General features: G+C 36.0%; 1 protein-coding gene across 2 annotated transcripts in view; it reads right to left on the bottom strand.

The window, feature by feature from the left end:
- GRM5 (glutamate metabotropic receptor 5) overlaps positions 1-22,622 on the bottom strand; it is a 582,078-nt gene that overhangs the window by 82,634 nt on the left and 476,822 nt on the right. For both annotated transcript variants that reach the window (XM_010357229.2, XM_010357228.2), the window contains exons 5-7: positions 14,698-14,944; positions 8,371-8,539; positions 1,704-1,830 (exon numbers count right to left, since the gene is read on the bottom strand). In XM_010357229.2, the coding sequence (XP_010355531.2) occupies positions 1,704-1,830; positions 8,371-8,539; positions 14,698-14,944 (543 nt within the window). The remainder of the gene's footprint in view (positions 1-1,703; positions 1,831-8,370; positions 8,540-14,697; positions 14,945-22,622) is intronic.

Raw genomic sequence — 22,622 nt, 5'->3', positions numbered from 1 at the left:
TCAAGTATCTAATATTATAATGAAAATAGTAATAATAAAATATTTATCTGCTGAAATAATGAAAGAACAGACTGTGTTCATTCTCAATATCATAGTCTTACAGAACATGAGACAAAAAGTTACATCTATATATTCATTTACAAGGTGCTTAGCCATGCAAATTACTTGACGATGCAAGACAGTTTTTCATTTTCACCATAATCTAGTTAAAAAGTAGAAAAACAAGTAAATAAATAGTATGAAGAAAAGATAGGAATACTGCTCATCACCCTTCTTCAAGAAAACCAATCACAGTATTTTTTTTTTTCTTTTTGGCATTTTTACTGTGTGTGTGCACACAGGCACACTATAGATCATCTATTCAACAAAATTTATTGAAGGCTTTGTGTTTAGCATTGAGTCAGCTCTGGGGAAAACAGGATGAATAAGAACATCAGAAAGCTCATAGTGTAATGGCGAAAAAAAGATTCAAATGTGATCAAAAGGCACTTGGATGTTTTATTAAATCAGATTTTTTTTTTTTTTTCGAGAAAAGGGAAAGTCTTCTGTATACATACCAATCACCAAAAAATGGTGAGCTGTCTTGAAAGACCCAGGATCATGGAATTTTTAATAATCAGACTTTTGAAATAAGTGAATACAACTACTATGAATAAAATCATTCGTCCTGGGAGGGATGGAGTCTAACACTGATGACCTTATGATCTTCTAGCCTCTAGAAGTTTTGTGCTAAATTCATCTGAATTCTAAAACCACTAGACAACGTGACATACCACATGGGGGGCTCTCTGCCTGCAAGGCTTTTTTGCTCTTTTTCTTGCATACTCAGTTTATGGGTGCCCTCCTCATGCTCCCATGTCTATAAATCTATGTCCTCTTATTATATTGTAAACATATTTTTAATTTTTTGCCTCCTTTATTAATCTGTGAACTTCATTAAGACAGAGGTAGTATTTTTATTTCTATATTTTTATTTTCGTGGTAGGCAAATACGCGTAAGTGCATTTAATAAATGTTTATTGAAGAAAAATTAGAAGACAGTATGAAAGGAATCATATTCTGTTTATATATTATAAAAATTAGAAAAGACTATGAAATATAGACTGGAGTACACGATGACATAGTCTTTAACATCTGTGGGCAGAAAGAACCAAAAGCCAAAACAAAACAAAAAAGTAAAACAATAAACAAGTAAAATCAAGTCTTGCCCTGTGCCAACAATACTTGAAAACTTATTAGTTGGAGACTCCTGATTTCAATTAATAAAAACAATTAAGAGAAGAAAAGAACTTTAGATGACATTCTGCCCAATTCAGTGCTACCTTTTTGTTCTTGGATATGTCATATTTTCATCACTTCCTGGCTAAAACTTCTTTCTCTTCACCTAAAATGACACATATAACTGGGACCCTATTTAGGAACTTCTGGGAATGTCCTGGGGATGAGGGAAGAATGCCCAGTAGACAAGCTAGGAATTCTGATCTAATTTTGGAGTGAAGACAGATATATAGGCACATCTCTCCCAGAGACTTGAGGATTTTAAAAAGTAGCTCAAACTTTGGGAAACTTATGCTCCCAAGGAAATTATTTGTTCCATAAATAAGACTACCCAAGATACGTAATGCTTGGGGATGTGAACCCCCTCTCCCACGTCTGCATCTGTTTTCGGTTTATTTATATGTGGTGAGATTGTGACAGATTACCTGTGAGATCATCAGTGGGCCAAGACCCCAGCTGGCATGCCTTGCATGTATACTCATCAAAGACATACTCATTCTCCTTACAAGGTGTACAGGTCCAACAACAGCTGACTTCTCCCTTTCGGATCACCTAAGGCAAATATTTGAAATTTAGATATTTGTTTGCATAGATAAAAATCCAACAATTCTATATTCCAATGTGCTGTTTTGCAAAGCAGAAAGGCCTTTCGCATACATTATTTTAAATGTTATCAGATAAGCAGTATAATTTTTAATATTCTTAATTTATAATTAAAGAAAGTAAGGCTGAGTTTAAACAAGTCCAACATCATAAAGTTAGCTGGTGGCAGGATAAGGCATTAAATTAAATGCAAGTCTTTGGATAATTAGCCTTGGAAACCTGTATTTAATTAAGTACCTGTGCTTGTGCTCATATGTACATACACATAACTGAATTCACCCCAGGATCTGCTCTACTTCTCCTTTCCTCAAGTTAAGAACTTCTGCTCTCTGGATTTACCTTAGCTTCCTTCCCCCCATTAGTTGAATAATTGTGAGCAAAAAACATTGTATATTTCCTAATCTTCTAAAATCTATCCATATTGATAAATATAATTAGGAATTTGTATTGGGTAGAACAAAGCAAAAGATTAAGATTTTCCTGGAGATGATCTCTTGATCTCTTTCTACTAAAAGTCTGATTCAACAATTCAGCCCATTCTTTCCTATTTTAGTAGCTTTGTTTTGTTTGAAGGTAGATGAGGTCATTCAGACTATTATATACCTCTTAATCTATTTGACTTTTTTAAGGTAATGGAAAATAATTGAAATAATTTAACAGTTGAACGAGTCACAGATGTTATTCTTTTGAAATAGATGTACCTTTTCTTCCCCACCATTGGTGCATGAAGAGCCTCTCTGGAATAGACAGCATTCATTAAATGTTCTTTTAAATAATTAAAACCGTGGTTAATATTCAGCAATGACCAGATACAGTAATAATTACACTTTATATTTCTAGTCTGAGATGCTGACTCTAGTAATGATCTTTGGTAATAACATCAGCTAGATACCAAATATAATTGTAAGCTGACAACTGTTTTTTACATTTTTGTAGTATTTCTTCTACTGACTCTTAAAACTACAACAATACAAGCAGGGAGTAATGGCAAAGGGGCCTAAAATAGCTTTTCCCTAAAGTAACTAAATAAGTGAGGCAACATTGCTCCTTAGACCTGATTAAAGTATTCTTCATAATAATATCAACTATTTCCAGGCTCTTTAGTACTTGTCCAATACTGTTATCCCATTAAAGCATTAGAACAGCTCTGTATGAAGTGGCTGGTTTATTTTTTTCATTTTCTTAGGGGAGAAAACTAGGTTGAGTTAGCTCACATAGCATGTTAGGGTAAATGAGGGATCAAACAATGTATGTTGGACTTCAAATGCTCATGCTTATAAATACTGAGTCTTATTGGAAGATAGACTGCGTGATATTTTGAAAGATGCAAGGGAAAGAGTACTGGCTTGGGAATTAAGTAGCACCAGAGTTCTAGTCTTATAGTCACTAAGTAGTTGTGCAGCCTTGAGCAGTCCTCCAGCTAATGCTCAGTTTCTTTTAACTGGACCTATTGCTTTTACGATAATAATATCTACCTTATAGGATTTCCTTAGGATTAAATAAAACAATACAGTGATTTGTAAAGTGTAGAACACTCTAATAATGTTACCCATTTCATTAATAATATGCACATAAATGTTCATATATAGAAATGAAGAATTTCATTTTCAAGGTATACCACACTTGGCAAAACTATCTTTGAACAATTATTAGATTTTGTTATGCAAACAGGCATATTGCAAAGCCGAAGGAGTGTCTTTCGGACCTTAGCAGACCTTAGCAGGGATTAGTAAATAAAAGCAGCTGCATTTCCCCCCACTGAAATACTTTGATTTCTTATGGTTCAGTTTTCATTGGTTTGTGAATTTCAGGTAAACACCTGAAATTAAAATAAGTTCATGCCTTTTTCTAAGAAGAATTCCAATATTATAATCTCTTTTTGAATCAATAGTGATAACTTAATATGTTTTTCTCTGATCGTTTAGAACTTGTTTTATGTTTTCACATTTTATGTTCTGTTTTCACATTTTATGTTCTGTTTCACATTTATTTTGAACACGAGGTAGTGACAATTCTCTTTCATGGCAGTTTAACATCCTGGAAGCAGTGGTGCTTTCTTTTTTATTTATTTTATTTTTTGAGGCAGTCTTGTGTTGTTACCTAGGCTGGGAGTGCAGTGGCGCCATCTTGGCTCACTGCAGCCTTGACCTCCCCTGCCCAAGAGAGCCTTCTGCCTCAGCTTCCTGAATACCTGGGACTACAGATGTGTGCCACCATGCTCAATTACTTTTGTTTCTTATCTTTTTGAAGAGATAGGGTCTCACTAAGTTGCCTAGGCTGATCTTGAACTCCTGAGCTCAAGAGATTCTCCCATCTCAGCCTCCCAAATTGTTGAGATTATACTCATGAGCCACTGCACGCAGTCAGCAGTGCTTTCTTTATGAATAACAATATATAACATATCTGAACCTTGACTAGACTAAACCCTTTCATGGAAACTAAGTTTACAAACTCTGAACAATGCCATGAGATGTTGATATCATGAATTAAATTGCTCAGTTACAACCTTAAACCATATTAAGAAAATCTTATACATTGTATATTTAATAGAGTAAAAATGACATCTGGTTAGAAAAATGGAGTTTGGGATTTTTAAAAAAGGTCGAAGCAAATATTGTTACAAAATAACCAGTATTAAAAATATGATAATAGGCTGGGCGCGGTGGCTCATGCCTGTAATTCCAGTATTTTGGAAGGCCGAGGTGGGCGAATCATGAGGTCAGGAGATCGAGACCATCCTGACCAACATAGTGAAACCCCGCCTCCAATAAAAATACAAAAACATTAGCCAGGTGTCGTGGCAGACCCCTGTAATCCCAGCTATTCTGGAGGCCGAGGCAGGAGAATCACTTGAACCTGGGAGGCAGAGGTTGCAGTGAGCCAAGATTGCGCCACTGCACTCCAGCCTGGAGACAGAGTGAGACTCCGTCTAAAATATATATATATACACACACACACATATATATATATGTGTGTGAGTGTATGTGTGTGTGTGTATATATATATACACGATAATAGGGAATAAAATTCTTCTAGTTATGTAAATTATTCCCTGTAGAGTAGGGTAGAAAAGTATATATAAAGAAATCTCTCAAATTAGTCATTCAGCATTTAGAAGTTCTTTTTGTTTGTTTGTTTGTTTTGGAGATGGAGTCTCACTCTGTCACCCAGGTTGGAGTGCAGTGGTGTGATCTCACGCCTCCAGAGTTCACGCCATTCTCCGGCCTCAGCCTCCCAAATGGCTGGTACTACAGGTGCCTGCCACCACACCCAGCTAATTTTTTTGTATTTTTAGTAGAGACGGGGTTTCATCGTGTTAGCCAGGATGGTCTCGATCTCCTGACCTCGTGATCCACCCGTCTCGGCCTCCCAAAGTGCTGGGATTACAGGTGAGAACCACCATGCCTGGCCCTGGAAGTTACATTTTCAAAATGTATTGCTGTGAAGGGTCAAAAATAAAGAAAAAATATATGGTAATTTACACTGTGTAATTTTTCTACAGGAAGCACTGGAAATTATGAATATTGATATTCTTGGTGGATACACAAATAATTGTACATGAATTTAAACCCTCATAATGAAGAGTTTAACTGCAAGATAATTGGCCAAGATGAAAATCTCTTTTGTCTTGATGTAACAAGCGTTAGCAAACATGTTTTTTATAAACGATCAACTAGTAAATATTTAGGCTTTGAGCCATACAGTCTTTATTGCAAGTCAGCAGCTCAGCTATCCAACTCTGCCACTATAGCAGAAAGTAGCCATGGACAATATATAAACGAATAAGCTTGGCTGTATTTTAATAAAATTTTATTTACAAAAACAGATAGTAGGTCAGATTTAGTCTGTGGGCTATAGTTTACCAGCTCTTGCTGTATACCATAACAAGACATACAGAAAATGTCAGATACCTAATATTTTGAGCCATTTAGCAGATATTAATACATTTATTTGTATCTTCTTTTACCTTATCTTTCTTCTTTCTGGTCTTATGCTTTCCAAATCTTCAGACCTACCCTTTGAAGGCCTTACTATCAATATTAAAATATTTCAGTTTCAGTCTTAATCACAGATGAAAAAACACATGAAATGTCTTCTAAACAGAGTGAAGGTAAGGTTGATTGAAAAGACCAAATTCAGTGGCTCTAGGAATACACTACCTGAAATGTGGTATGGTAGTACTTTAAGAACTGTTTGATAAGCAAATAAATTATTTTGATATCATTTTCCCCTACAGCATTGTGCACCAATAGCAGCTCTCACCCCCTTTTCTATTATATCTTTGTCTTCTCTTCATGAATTTTTATTTCTTGCAAGTGTGGCCACATCTTTTTTAGCCTAAGAGTAATTTTTTAATGTCCTCAAATTACCAAATTATCCCTTACATGCTTTTTATCACATATTTCTTTTTCTTATACTTTTTATTTTTTCAATTGACACATAATAATTGTATATATTTATGGGTTACATAGTGATGTTTTGATACACACAATGTATAGTGACCAGATCAGCGTAATTAGCATAGCCATCATCTCAGATATTTATTATTTCTTCATGTTAGGAATGTTCAGTATCCTCCTTCTAGCTATTTGAAACTATAGAATACTTTTAACTATATTCATCCTACAGTGCTAAAGAACACTAGAATTTATTCCTCCTATCTAGCTGTGATTTTGCTTCTTTTAACAAATTTCTCCCTATCCCTCTCTTCCTCCTTCCCTTCCTACCCTCTAGTATGCTCTGTTCTAATTTTTACTTCTGTGAGATCAACTTTTTTTTATCTTGCACATATAAGTGAGAACACATAACATTTAATTTTCTGTCCGTGGCTTATTTCACTTAACATTCTGTTCTCCAGTTCCTTCTACATTGCTGTGAATAACAGGATTTCATTCTTTTTTATGATTGAATGGTATTCTATTATGTAGATACACTATATTTTCTTTATCCATTTATCGTGATACTCAATTATCATTACATTCTGTTCAATCTAGCAGACCCAGATGAAGGGTGAACCCTCAATTTTCATGTCTTTTCCTCATTGTTCCTCTTCTTTGACCTTTTTCTTCTGCTGGCTACCATCTTATGTGACAGTGTGCTCTCTGGTTATCTCTCTCTTTGTACCTGTTGCTTCTCAGCCTCTACCTGTTCCTTTTTCACACTTTGAAAGCAGAAATTCTCCAAGGTATATTCTTGGTCCATATTTATTTTTTATTTACACTTTTAAGTCCTGTAATTTTATCTATTCTAATAGCTTCAACTTTAACTCTATTCAATCAATTCCTAAATCTGTATGCTTAGCCTTATTTTTCATTGCTCTAGACCAAACTTTGAATCATTGGATGGCTATATCAAAACCAACATGCCCCCAAACTAACCAATCACCTTTTCTCTAAAGCCACCCCTATTTTTCTATTCCTGACAATGCCACCTTTTATTTACTAACACTTAGAATTGCAGTTGATTGTGTTGACTTCTTTATCTTCCACAACTCAACATCAAATTGGTAGTCAGCTTGATTGAATCTACATCTATAATGTTTTCTCCAAATATGTCTTCCGGCCCCTTTTCATTCTCACTGTTTCTTCCCCAATTCAAGGCCTTGTTACCACTATCACAGCATGCTTCTAACTTGTCTCTTCTTTCTTGTTTTATAAATCTATTTATTCATTTTCCTTACCACAGCTCAACTTATGCCAACATCTTGATCAAAATTATTCTCTGACTCCTGTTTAATAAAAATTAAGTTCAATGTATTTAGCATGATGTTCAAAACTCTCCACAAATCTGGGTTCAACTTATTTCAACTTTCTCTTTTATAATAACCATTTAGAGCAATGTACTCTAGATTATTTACTTGTGCTAGACAGTCTTCAATTACCACTTTTGTCCCTTTTCTTTTACTGTTCTTTCTATGTAAGTGTTCTCTCCCTGAAATCATACTCATTTTTATGGTCAAAAGTTTGACCTTTTATTTAGAAGAAATATCTCTATCCCTTTTGTACAAACTGATATAGCCTTCTTCTTTTCTTTCTTAATGAAGTCATCACATTTTACATAATGCTGCTTATCTGTGTCCATATTTTTCTCACACAGACTGTAAATCTTCTGACAATAAAGGGTGTCTCATTTATTTTTGCCTCATCAATATTAACTATTAATAAACATTTGATGAATATTTATTAAATAAATTCAAATTAGTGCCTTTTCTAACTGTAAATTTACTTCCAGGAAGTCATGTCTTGAAAGGCTTGTATGAGCAGAAAGGGTGTGGGCAAACATGATTCATCAACTGGTTCAATCAAACCAACTACTAAGACTATTGTGAGTTGCACATAGGATTTCACAAGGAATGAGTGAGAATTTCTGACATCAGAAGCTTACAATATAAAAAGTAAAATAAGTGTCTAAAATTTTAAAAAATAGCCAATGATAATTAACACTGTTGAATTTACAACAAAAATGAAAGAAACATAGATTCCATTTTACCTTGATCTGGCCTTTCTCACATGATTCACTGCACACAGATCTGATGATGTTGCTTTTCTTGGACCATACTTTATCATCATCCATTTTTAATTCTCCATTGTCCCAACTTCCAACGTTGATATAATCAAAATAATCTTTTCCCATTTCCTTGAAATTCATTATTTCATACCTTAGGAATAAGAATATGATAATTATGCAGCTTAAGACGTAAATATTTAGCTTTGAAGAGTCAATACATTTTATTCCCAAAAATGTGTCTACTGTCATATAAGTAACACTGGAATTTTCCATGACAGTACACTTAGAATAACAAAAATAATCTGTCCATTTCACTTTCTTTGCAGAGACCATTTCCGTACTTTCAAGCTTACACCTGAAATAGAAAGTAATCCCATGTGAGAAGGTGATTTGACCTCAGTAGGATGAAAGACAGTTTCAAAATAACTTCAAGAAGTTTAAACAAGTACTACTGTTAGACTTCTACAAAAGATAGACAGGTTTTTGTCTGTATTCAAGTAAAATGATAAAACTTACATTTACTAACCAAGTGAGAAATTTGGTAAATCTTTCATCTTATTTTCAGCTTTAGGGGATATAGAGGTAATTTACAGAGGGCCTTATTTTACCTTTCTTACTTTGTCCATTATCAATGGCTAAATTCATTGTACAAAGATAATTTTGAGAGTAAAGTTTAAAAAAGTTTGAAAATAGCTTCTAAAGCACCTCATGCAATGTAAAAATGCTGGAAAAGAGTAGTTCCTTGTGAGTTCTCAGTTTTTGCTAACTATTGTTTTTTGAATATGTGGATATAAATGTAAAAAAAGAAAACCAATGTGCTTACTTACAAGCCTTTTCTTATAAGTAAGCTCATTTCTAGAGAAGAATCTCTGAAATAATTTTCCAATTTGAGGATATTGGATAAACAATATCACCACTATCTCAGTTTCTATAGGTATGTCTCAGGCACACACTGTGCTCACATAGTATTTTATACTGTTTACCCCCTCAGGACTTACAGTACTGACAGATAGACATATAAATGCCTCCTCCAGTCTCCTATGCTCAGCATGTGTAGCTATCTGGAAACTGATACAAATGGAAAATGTTCTAGCTTTTGGATTCAAGTGATGAGATTACTATACTCAAACCAATGTTCTGTACAGAAATACTCAGAACAAAACTGGCATCTATTGAAACTTATGTTATAAAATGATGCCATTCTGTTTTCACTCCAAATCACAAATTTTACTGTAAGTTTTTTTTCTTCAGAATATTACCTCATTCTTGTTTTGTTGGTTGTTCAGTAACTTGAGGATTTTCCTTTAGTGTTGTCAGTCAGCAACAATTTGGTCTAAATTCTACTTCTAAATCAAAACTACCAATTTATAGGATACTTTCCTTTCCTCTCGGTCACAATTATCCCACGGCCTCGGTTCATGCAATGAGTTGAGATATTAGAACACAGAGCACTGAGGTAAAAAGAACTCTTGTATTATGTCATTGGCTACTTCAAATATATGAGCTTTGAGTATTCAAAGGGTGACTTTCTATGAGCAAATAACCTTTGAAGATTCTAGGATGGGAGAAAGAGAAATGTCAGTGTCAGACTTATTTCTTTGCTGCTGATAATTTGAAGAAATATGTGGGTGTTATTCCTCACTCAAAACTGAGCTGTCAAATCCATTTCTAGCAATTCTTAAGTCTGAAAAGTTTAGTTCACACTGTTAATTTTACAGATAAAGCACTGAAGCTCAGTGAGGTTAATTAGTACAGATTACAGAGTACATAAGCGTCAGAGCCAGGACCTAAACTAAGCCTTTAGATTTCAAGTCTGCAGTTCCTTCTTCCTTATTAGACTGCTCCAAATCCTGGGTAGAGCTAAGAGACTATATTTTCCTTGCTTAAATATTGTAAAAATTTGAACCAATTTATATTGTAAGGCTTTTATCTCTATATCCATGTCTCTTTGTTTTATGTACAATAAATGGTAAAAAGTAAAGGGATCCAGTTTTTGAAAAATAAACATGAAAACTCTATAGAGTGGAAAATGTCACATTTGACAGGGAACTTGTTTTCAGGAAAGTTAAACCTTAATTTCAGTTCAACTCAATAAACTTGTTATAGTTACATTAGAGACAATGAACCCTCCCTTTGGAATTAGCCTTTAGATTTCTGGTCATTGTTTCTTAATACAATGCAAACACAAAGAGATATTATCACTCATGGCTAAAGCTGTGAAAATAGAACATTGCTTTAAAAATCTTTTTTTAGTACACTAAGAAAAGAAATAGATGAGAATATGTCTCCACAAAAGAATATTCTCCCCTTCACTTGTGAATTGGTATGAGCCCTTTTAATTTTCAGAGATAGAATATAGCTTTTATTCTCCTTCAAAGGAAAATAAAGTGAATGTTTAAAACATATTCTTATGTAACTTTTAGGTAAGAATCAAAAGACATAATGACTTCCTGCAATCTTTAGCCATGATTCAATCTAGAAGACTGTATTTTGTTTACCAAAAAGATAACAGTAGACCGGGTGCAGTGGCTCACACCTGTAATCCCAGCACTTTCGGAGGCCAAGGCGGGCCAATTACGAGGTCAGGAGATCGAGACCATCCTGGCTAACACTTGAAACCCCATCTCTACTAAAAATACAAAAAATTAGCCAGGCGTGGTGGCAGGCCCCTGTAGTCCCAGCTACTTGGAAGGCTGAGGCAGTAGAATGGCATAAACCCGGGAGGCGGACCTTGCAGTGAGCCAAGATCTCGCCATTGCACTCCAGCCCTGGCAACTGAGAGAGGCTCCCTCTCAAAAAAAAAAACAAAAAAAAACAAAACGGTAATTCTGTGTGCTCTTTGTTTTTGATGCCTTTAGTAGAGATCCAACTTGCACATATTCAGTGTCAGAAGCAAAGATTAGTGTGTCATTCCAATCACAAGATACTTTAATATGAATCTCCAGCTCAGTTTCTTTTTTCTCCTTCCCATCCCCTTCCTCCCATTTATCTTCTCCTCCTTCTCTTCTTCCTCAATCCTCCTCCTCTTCCCCTTCTTCCTCCTCCCCCCTCCTCCTCCCTTTCCTTCTCCCTCTCTCCCTCCCCTTTCCCCTCCCCTCCTCTTCCCCCGCCTTTCTTTCTCATTGCACCTCTTGGTTTTTATATTTCTCTGTTCTGAAATGTTTTTCTCAGCATAGTGTGTTTGTATATGTAATTTATCTGATTTAATATCTGTCCCTTCCTTCCCCTTACTCTCTACCTCCTCATGTCTGCTCTTCCTTAACTGGCCACAATTTAAACCTAGAATATTCTAAATAAATTTAAAAATAAATTTTATATATTGCTCAAAATCAAAATAAACAAAAGATATTACAGTAACAACAACAACAAGTTCTATTAAGGTAAACTAGAGAAAGTCAGGGTTCAATTGAACAGAAATAAGGAAATTTCTAAATGGCTCTAACTCTGAAAATTAGAGAAGATTGTCTTCAGATGATAATGAGGGGTTTATTCAAGGGGCTTAAACAAGGTTGTTGTTAGAGAAAAGTGAAAAATCATTTGGAGAAGACTGCAGAGTATTACATTTATGTGGATCCTAAGGCTCTTTCTATCTGTAATTCCAATGCTAAGGTACTTTTCCTAAAAAAAAAAAAAAAAGAAAAAATGTAATTCTTAAATGTGTGCTAAATTATCTGTGGGTTGGCATAATAGATACTCCCAAGCCCTGGCCTATACAACAAAGCAATTACAATGATCTGTGCCTTTGGGGTTGGATAATCACAGAGTAAAGAGAGATCACAGAGTTAGTTAGACCAAAAACATGAATGGCACCTAATAATGGAACACTTTTATACTACATATGAATGCATTGAACCCTTTCAAATGTAATATAAGAAAAAAAAAGAAGGTAAATTTTTACTTGATGATTGTGCATGAGATTGCATATGTCCTTGCCCTGTTATTTAATTGACTATACAACCTTAGGCATGTCTCCTTCTTTCTATGACACAGGTTTTTTTTTTTTTTACCAGGAAAATCTAACAATCTGCAAGTGTGTGCCAGAGTGAGTTGCTATCTCTTTCAGCTTCTTCTGTTTAGGATCCTCCTCTTTTAACTCTTTAACTCTAGAGGATTCCTTAATCATCCCAGGATCCTTTGGTTTCTCACTCAGCTGGGAATACCTTTGATCTGGCAGGATGCTTTTACTCCACAAAAATAACAAACTAATGTCTACAAATAAATTTTCTCAGAAAAGTGTTTTGAAAATTTTGATCCTGATTGATTAATTGGCAGGCTGTTGTATCAGGTTAGAAGTTGAAGCCCAGGAGACTGAGTTAAAATTTTGACTCTGTCATTTACTAGACTGTATTTTTGGGCAAGTCATTGAACTTTTGTAAGATTTGTTTTTTTTTTTTTTTTAGCTGGAAAAAGGAATGGTAACATTACTTACCTCATAGGTTTAAAAAGTAGAGTGTTTGGCTCAGAACACACACTCAATATATGCTAGTTATGTAAATGGATTATTTTGAAAAACAAAAAGTGGTAAATCACCTTTTCCTGAGTCTGCTTCATGCCCTTAGAGGCCAACTCTGATAATTTATTAATGGGTTAATGTTATACTCAAACCTAGTAGTGCGAGGATAGACTCAAAGCAATCCTGTATTCCCAGAAATTGTTTGCAAAATTTTAAGTATGTTGTTCTTGAAAGAATATCTATAAATTTTGTCTGAGTCTTGAAGGGATGATTGTTCCAATAAAGATTAAGAACCCCTTACAACATAATTGAAGGATTATGAATAAGGCAGCCATGTTCTGCCTGATCCATCAAGGTTTCCCATTGGAATAGAGCTGGACCTTCTGAGGCATCTCCTCCCTTCCTGGTTTGTGGAATGGGTTTGGGTACCTGACATAAAAACTCTTGAATTGGAAGGAGCTACAGTCATCAAATTCTATCAACAAGTCCCAAGCTGATGTCAGTACTCTAGAGATGCACATTTGGAATAATAAATTCCTGTGCAGATATCTGGGCCCATGCCTTGATATGAGCCTAAAGACTGAACTCGTTGGTCAACCTGCCCGTAAAAGATTTACAACTGTGAAGTTTTGTTTGGCCCTGAGAAAATGCTTGTATTTTTTCCTTCATGGATATACGGAAGAGCCAAAAAGTAGAAAACAACATGTGAAAAGTCAGCTTATTTTGGCAAACAGCCTAGTTATAGCAATATTCTTCAAGTCTGTAGAATAGAAAAAAAAAACCTAGGTTTTTCACTTGGCTGTATGACCTGAAACTAGCTATTACTTATAAGTCTGGTATGTGAAATAGTAACAGCTGCATTTGGGATAAGCTCCAGCTCATCTTAGAATATAGAATATAGAAGTGTGCTAAACCAAGGTTGCTGACAGAATGTGTGGGCACATGTGGTGCGAGTTGTTGAGGATTTATGAACCTCTTGGCAGGGTCAACTACAAACAGAGTGTACAGACAGCTTTCCAAGCACAGTTGTTAAGTATGAACTATTGCTAGAAAAGCACTGAGGGACCAAAGGACCCTATTGTTTTGATACAAGGCTGAGTGAAGACTCAACCCTGCTACACCTCAAAATACCATTTCAATGGCATGATTCCTTATAGATTAAAAGTGTCTACAAGTCTTAAATGACTGTGTTGAGTCATTTAAGAATTTGCAGTAGAAGATAAATGTGAATTCTGGTGAGTTCTGGGTACTTAGTGATTTCTCTGGGGACTGACCTATAATTATGAGTTTATGTTCTTCAAGTTCCTCTATAAATAATGAAAGGTAAAGTTTCAAAGAAAAAACAATTTAGTCCTTAACAAGGAAGAAAGTGATCCAGCTGGAGAATAATAAAATAAAATATGACTTATAACTCACTTGCTGTAGGTACAGCAAACAACAGAACAGAACCTCAGCCCCATTTCTGGATTACTAGAAATCAAATTGTTCCTATTTCAGAATAGTTCTATTGCACAAGAAAATAGCCGAATACAGGGAATAACATGACAAGCATGCACAGAGAAACCACAGAGATGATTTTTATTTATCTATGATCATGTGAGGTTCTTGTCTCTTAGTTTAGGTGTCTGAAATGTGATAATTCCCAAAGCACATTTTGGACATCAGCACCAATGCTTTTTTCCTGGCACAGGAAATGGGGCTTCTTCTCTCTCTATCTTTGCTCATTTGGGATGTCAGGGAAGGGGAAACATGACCAGGAATCCTAGATTAACCACAAAGGAGAGAAAGAGACATTTCAGGATCAAGTGTTGGCTGTCGTTCAGTCTCTACTGTCTAGAGGAGAATCGTAACAATACCTTCCTGGAGAGTCTCCGTTCTCGTCGAATAGGATCGTATCTCCAGAAACCCCAGTAAAATTGGTTTTCATCAGGGACTCCAAAAGTTTCCGTCCATCAATTGGCTTCATTGCATCACAGAGTCCTGCATAGCCTGGGCAGAGGGACATCTGCATGTTGTGGAGCCCATAGGCCATCGAATAGATGGCGTTGATCACAAATCCCATTTTGGAATCCTGAACATGATGTGTTTTCAGAGTCAGAGAACCTGTTGGGAAACAAATTAAGCATAACTTTGAGATACAAATCTACTCTCGCGATATTCCTGGGTACTGAATAATGGGTTGCCTGTAATTAGAGAATGCACTGGAGCAAATTTATCAGAGTTAGAACCATGGGTAATACTGAGAAACAGTACCAACATAACGGGCCTATTATCTTCTGTATTCAGGTTTTTCTTCCAAAACTCTGAAAAAAGTTCTAAATCACCAACAGTAGCAAGATTCACTTTCTTCCATAACCAACTCTAAGTATGAATGCAGGATAGAATTGTATTTCTGTACCACAAAATGTATCTTAAGGACAGATTCATTTCATTAGTATCAGCTGTGATAATATACCTTTTTGGTTCAGAAATCCTCAACAAACCTCCAGTTTCTAAACTATTATGTTCTCTTACCTGGCAATATTTCACCATCGATATAAATTTACCTATTTAGATTTATCGCCCAGTACTTCTAATCTCAAAGCATATGCTCTCTATAAACTGGCCTATTTGAAAGTTATAAAATATAACATTTAAACTCTTTTAATTCATTAATTAATTCAGTAAACATTTATTAGAGTCAGAATATGCACAAAGCTGTGTAATTTATCATCTAGGGAAAAAAAGAAGATTTGAATATGGAGCTTGTACATAGGAAACTTGTCCAATAACAGAGATAAATTATGCAAATACAGTGAAAGGTAGAAGATAATAAATCTGTAAAACCTGTGGAGGTAAAATCTATAGAGGCCCAAAGGAGTGAGATATATCCCTTCCAATAGAAGGTTCTTGGGAACTAAGGAACTACAGGAACTAAAGTTTGTTATTGATGATTGATTTGACAAATATGGACTTAGTGCCTATTATTTCTAACTGCTTAGAATTTGCTCCGAGTGAGGGACATCATGCTGAACAAGACAGACGTGATTCTTGCTCTCATTTACTTAGAGTCTAGAGGGCAGATGAGCATCTATCTAAGCAGGCAATTACAATGTGTTTTGATAAGGGCTGAGATAGGACTGAATAGTGAATCAGACCTGGAAGCTCTCTGAAGCTGAGCTTTAGGCTAAATATCAATCAGATGAAGGGGGAGAAAGAGTGATCCAAGCATTTTTGAAGAATAACAGATAAGATAGAGCATGCTATGTTTGGGAGACTTTAAGGAAATCGATGACCAGCACAGAGAGTAGGAGGTAGGAGAAAGGAGAGAGCTGAAATGGTAGAGGAAGGTAGAGATGATCAAGCCATGTTAAGATTGCTGCATTTTGGCTAGGCGCAGTGGCTCACGCCTGTAATCCCAACACTTTGGGAGGCCGAGGCGAGTGGATCACTTTAGGTCAGGAGTTCAAGAACAGCCTAGCCAACATGGTGAAACCCCGTCTCTACTAAAAACACAAAATTAGCTGTGTGTGGTATCGCGTGCCTTTAATCCCAGCTACTCAGGAGGCTGAGGCATGAGAATTGCTTGAACCTGGGAGGTGCAGGTTTCAGTCAGCCAAGATGGCACCATTGCACTCCAGCCTGAGCAACAAGAGGGAAAGTCAGTCAGTCTCAAAAAAAAAAAAAAAAAAAAAAAAAAAAAAAATTGCTGCACTTATCATAAGAGAATTGGGATCCACTGAAGTGTTGAAGCTAGGGAGGGACATGATCAGATTTCTGTTTTAGAAAGACTATTCTGACTACATTGCGAAGAAAGGTTTAAAGGGCTGTAGGAGTAGGGCTGTCAGGGAAACTCATTAAGAGGGAATACAGTGATCCCAATGACAGAAGAAAACGTTCTTGCCTGTGGTAGAGGCCACGATTACGGCAAAGGTGTCTAGGAAGTGAAATCTATATCCGGGTCTCGTGATTGTAGAATAAATAGGGTTAAGACATATAGGAAAAGTGTGGTAAAAAAAAAAAAAAAAAAAAAAAAAAAAAAAAAAAAAAAAAAAAGTGAAAGAAAATGCTGAGGTAAAGCCAGAGCTTATCATTTTGGAAGAAATGTTTCCTTTAAGATAGTTTCCACCCCCCCCCCAAACAACAAACAACAACAACAACTCTCCAAAGATAGTATGGTGCTTTATGGCTTCCCAAATTGTAGAGGCCTATTATCTCCATCTTGATTGCTGGCCCAAATACTGACACCTTAAATTTCCCCAGTAGAGAGTCTCCCTAGAGAAACTGGCATCGTTCATTCTGACATAATATAAGACGGGAAATCCTGCTTCCATCTCAGGACTAGACAATGGTCCCAGGCTACACTCTAGGCAAATTTTATAATTTCCTTCCCCACACAGACGGGATTTGTATTTCTTCACACTGCTGGAAATTCCATTATTCTAGTTGCCAAGTCAAACACTTTTGAATCACTTTTGACTCCTCTTTTTCCTTCATACCTTCATAACTCTTATTTATCTTCAAAATTTATGTGGAATTAGACTACTTAGCACTAATCTACTTCTACCAGACTCAGTATGTATCCTCCCCTGTCTAGATTATAGCAATAGTCTTCTAACTGGTTTCCTACTTTCTCCTTTTGCCCATCTTCCTTGCACTCCAGCCTGTTTTTAGCATAATAGCCATAATAATTCCCTTAAACAGAAGTCAGATCATGACAATCCTCTGATCAAACTTCCCAGTGACTTTTTTCTTATTACTAAAAGTAAAAGCCAAAGTCCTTGCAATGGCCTTCAAAGACATACAGAAGCCTGCCTCATGGTATTTCACCCCCTTTTCCTTTGACTCAATCTCTTAATATTCTTCCCATAAATTATTCCACCCTAGACACACTGACCTTCTCCTACATCTTCAAATATGCTAGGCATGCCCCTGCCTCTGAGCCCTTGTAATTGCTGAGTCTTCTACCTGGAATGCTCTACCCACAAGATTTGTGCAGGACAGTTCTCCAAATGGCCTTGGACTGACCAAGTTTTCCTCCCTTTCTTGCTTGTAGTTCTCAACAGTAACTGTATGATGGTCTGATAATGTAATTTATTGAGATAGAGAGAGACTGGCTAGAAGAGCCTAGGCTCTGTTTCAGTCTCACCAGAACAGAATGTCCTTCAAAGATTTAACACAGTAAGTCATGTGACCCCAGGATATAACACCCAGTGCAGGCTGCTTTCCAGGGTCCCTTGTCTGCTATGCAAGTGGGTTACATGCAGTTGAGACTCCATCCACCCTAGGCAGCTTTCTGAGCCTTGGGGGAGCAGCTCACAATGAGTCCTAGGCTTCTGATGTTTTTTGCTGCCTATCTGTAAGTAATAAACCCATTTCACATAACTTGCATATGAGTATGTTCTGTCACACAAGTTGGTAACCAGTGCATAGTAAGCTTGCTTCACAAGTCACAGAGCATGTTTCCTTCCCAATTTATGACTTTACTCAGGCATTATCCTCTCTGTGAGACCTTCTCTGGATATCCTGTCTTAATTGCATCTCTCCCTCCCCCAACCAATACTCCCTATCTTCTCTTGTGACATTATTTTCACCTTACCAACACCTAACATATTTTATAGATTTATCTTATTATCTTGCTTATTGGCTATCTCAAACACTACTCACTAAAATATAAGCTCTATAAAAACAGGGAGTTGTTTTGGTTTGTTTGTTTTTGTTTTTGTTTTTGTTTTGACATGGAGTCTGGCTCCATCATCCAGGCTGGAGTGCAGTGGCGAGATCTTGGTTCACTGCAAGCTCTGCCTCCCGGGTTCATGCGCTGGGACTACGGGCTCCCACCACCACGCCCCACTAATTTTTTTTTTTTTGTATTTTTAGTAGAGACGGGGTTTCACCATGTTAGCCAGGATGGTCTTGATCTCCTGACCTCGTGATTGGTCCTGCTGGGATTACAGGCATGAGCCACGGCACCTGGCCCTGATACTTTCTTTTTCGTTCTCTACTCCGTGCCTAGAACAATGTCTGGCACACACTTGGCCACCAATAAATATTTGGTGAATGAATTAAATTAACAAACTGTCTTCTCTAGACTACCCTTCTATTTTACTTTTTCTCCCTAATCCTATACTAATACTAGTTCTAACCATTTTCTTCCTCTTACTTTTATTTAGGTTCAGGGGTAAATGTGCAGGTTTGTTACATGAGAAAATTTTGTTACTGAGGATTGGTGTATAAATGATCCTGTCATCAAGGTAGAGACCATAGTACCTGATAGGTAGCCTTCTAAACCATAGCTGCCTACCACCCTTCCTCTTCAAGCAGTCTCCAGTGTCTGTTATTTCCATATTTACGTCCATGTGTATTCAATGTTTAGTGCTCACTTATAAATGAGAACATGTAGTTTTTGGTTTTCTATTCCTGCATTAGTTCACTCAGTTTTTGAGTTTTGAGCTTGATTCATGTTGCAGCAAAGGACATGATTTTATTCTTTTTTATGGCTGTGTAGTATTTCATGGTGTATATGTACCACATATTCTTTATCCAGTCCACCACTGATGGACATCTTGGTTGATTCCATGTATTTGCTATTGTGAACAGCACTGTGATGAACATATAAGGGGATGTGTCTTTTTCATAGAATGAATGCTTTTCCCTTGCATATACACTCAATAGTGGGATTCATGTCTGTTCATATTATTTGCCCATTTTTAAATGGGATTGTGTTCTGTCTGTTGATTTAAGTTCTTTACACATTCTGGATATTAGACCTTTGTTGGATACATAGTTTACAAATATTTTCCCCAATTCTGTGGGTTGTCTGTTTACTCCACTGATAGTTTCCTTTGCTGTGCAGAAGCCCTTTGCTTAATTAGGTCCTATGCATCAATTTTTGTTTTTGTTGCAATTGCTTTGGGGAATTTAGTCATAAATTCTTTGCTAAGGCTAATGTTCAGGATGGTATTTCTTAGGATTTCTTCTAGGGTTTTTATAGTTTTAGGTCTTACATTTAAGTCTCTAATCCATCTTGAGTTAATTTTTGCATATGGTGACTGGTAGGAGTCCAATTTCAATCTTCTGCACACAGATAGCCAGTGATCCCAGCACCATTTATTGGATAGGAAGTCCTTTCCCCATTGTTTGTTGTTATTGACTTTGTTGAATATCAGTTCAGTATAAGTATGTGGTTTTGTTTCTGGGTTCTATGTTCTGTTTTTCTGGCCTACGTGTTTTTCTACCAGTACCATGCTGTTTTGGTTGCTGTAGTCTTGTAGTATAGTTTCAAGTTGGGTAGTGTGATGCCTCTGGCTTTGTTCATTTTGCTTGATTTGAGGTCTTTTTGGTTCTATATAAATTTTAGGATAAATTTTTCTAATTCTGTGAAAAATGAAAGTTTGGTAGAAATAGCAGTGTATCTGTAAATTACTTTGAGTGGTATTGCCATTTTAACAATATTGATTCTTCCTAACCATAGGCATAGAATATTTTTCCATTTGTTTGTGTCATCTCTGATTTCTTTCAGCAGTGTTCTGTAATGCTTATAGAGATTTTTCACTTCCTTGGTAAGTAGTATTCCTAGTTATTCCTTATTATATTTTTCTTTTTTGGCTATTTTAAATGAGATTGTGTTCTTGATTTTGCTCTGAGCTTGGACATTATTGGTTTACAAAAATGCTACTGATTTTTGTACGTTGATTTTTGTATCCTGAAACTTTACTGAAGTTGTTTATCAGTTCTAGAAGCCTTCTGGTGCAATCTATGGGGTTTTCTTGGTATAGATTCATATCGTCTGCAAAGAAAAGTAGCTTGACTTCGTCTCTTCCTATTTGGATGCCCTTTATTTCTGTCTCTTGCCTGATTGTTCTGCCTAGGACTTCCAGTACTACATTGAATACAAATGAAGAGAGTGGATATTCTTGTCTTGTTCCAATTCTCAGAGGGAATACTCCCAGCTTTTCCTGTTTAGTGTGTTGGCTGTGGATTTGTCATAGATGGCTCTTATTATTTTGATGTATGTTCCTTTGTTGCCTAACTTGTTCAGAGTTTTTAACATGAAGTGATGTTGAATTTTATGGAAGGCTTTTTCTGCATCTATTGAGATGATCCTGTGGTTTTTGTTACTTCTGTTGTTGTGGTAAATCACATTTATTGATTTGCATATGTTAAACTAACCATGACTCCCAGGAATAAGGTCTACTTGATGGTGGTTAATTAACATTTTCATGTGCTTCTGAATTCTGTTTGCTACTATTTTTTGAGGATTTTTACATATATGTTTATCAGGAATATGATCCTCTTGTTTTCTTTTATTGTTGTGTCTCTGCCAGGCTTTGATATCAGGATGATGCTGGCTTTGTAGAATGAGTTAGGGAGGAGTATCTCCTCCTTGTATTTTTGGAATAATTTTAGTAGGACTGATACTAGCTCTTCTTTGAACATCTGGTAGAATTTGGCTTTGATTCTATTGGGCCCAGGACTTTTTTCAGCTGGGAGGCTTTTTATTTCTGATTCAATTTCACAATTTGTTATTAATCTGTTCAGAATTTTCATTTCTTCCTCGATCAATCTTGAGAGTCTGGGTGTTTTCAGAAATTTACCTGTTTCTCCTAGGTTTTCTTGTTTGTGTGCATAGTGATGTTCATAGTAGTCTCTGAGAATATTTTGTATGTCTGTGGGGTCAGTTGTAATGTCACCTTTGTCATTTCTAATTGTGTTTATTTGGATCTTCTCTTTTTTTCTTTATTAACCCAGCTAGCAGCCTATCAATCTTATTTAATCTTTTGAAAAACAAACTTTGTGTTCATCGATGTTTTGTATGGATTTTCACATCTCAATTTCAATCATTTCAGTTCTAATTTTGATTATTTCTTATCTTCTCCTAGCTTTGATGTTGTTTTGCTTTTGTTTTTCTAGTTCCTCTTCCTTTGCTAGGTGTGACGTTAGGTTGTTAATTTGAGATGATTCTAACTTTCTGATGTAGGCATTTAGTGCTATAAACTTTCCACCTAACAATGCTTTAGCTATGTCCCAAAGATTTTGGTATGTTATGCTTCTGTTTTCATTAGTTTCAAAGAATTTTTTGATTTCTGCTTTAATTTCTTTTTTTATCCCAGAGTCATTCAGGAGCATATGGTTTAATTTCCATGTAACTGAATGGTTTTGATAGATTTTCTTAGCAATGATTTTTAATTTTTATTTTGCTGTGGTCTGAGGGTGTGTTGGGTATGATGTCAATTTCTTTGAATCTGCTTGGACTTGCTTTATTCCTGAGCACATGCTCATCTTAGAATTATGTGCCATGTGCAGATGAGAAGAACATATATTCTCTTGGTTTTGGATGGACTGTTCTGTAGATGTGTAATTAGCTCCAACTGGTCAAGTGCCGAGTTTAAGTCCAGCATATCTTCATTAGTTTTATGCCCTGATGATACATCTGACATTGTCAGTTGGGTGTTGAAGTTCCCCAAGATTATTGTGTAGCTTCCTAAATCTCTTCATAGATATCTAAAAACCTGTTTTATGAATCTGGGTACTCCAATGTTGGGTACATATACATTTAGGATAGTTGAGTCTTCTTGTTTGTATTGTAACTCTTACCATTATACAATATGTATGTTGTCTTTTTAAAAATTATCGTTGGTTTAATGTCTGTTTTATACAAGAAAAGCTACCCCTGCAGTTTTTTGTTTTCCATTTGCCTGATAGATCTTTCTCCATGTCTTTAGTTTTAGCCTGTGGGTGTTGTTAGTTGAGACAGGTCTCTTGAAGTTAGCAGACAGTTGGGTCTTGCTTCTCTATCCAA

Source organism: Rhinopithecus roxellana, chromosome 15 (genome assembly GCF_007565055.1).
Source record: "Rhinopithecus roxellana isolate Shanxi Qingling chromosome 15, ASM756505v1, whole genome shotgun sequence".
Classification (NCBI taxonomy): Eukaryota; Metazoa; Chordata; class Mammalia; order Primates; family Cercopithecidae; genus Rhinopithecus; species Rhinopithecus roxellana.
This window is presented reverse-complemented; position numbering and strand designations above follow the sequence as displayed.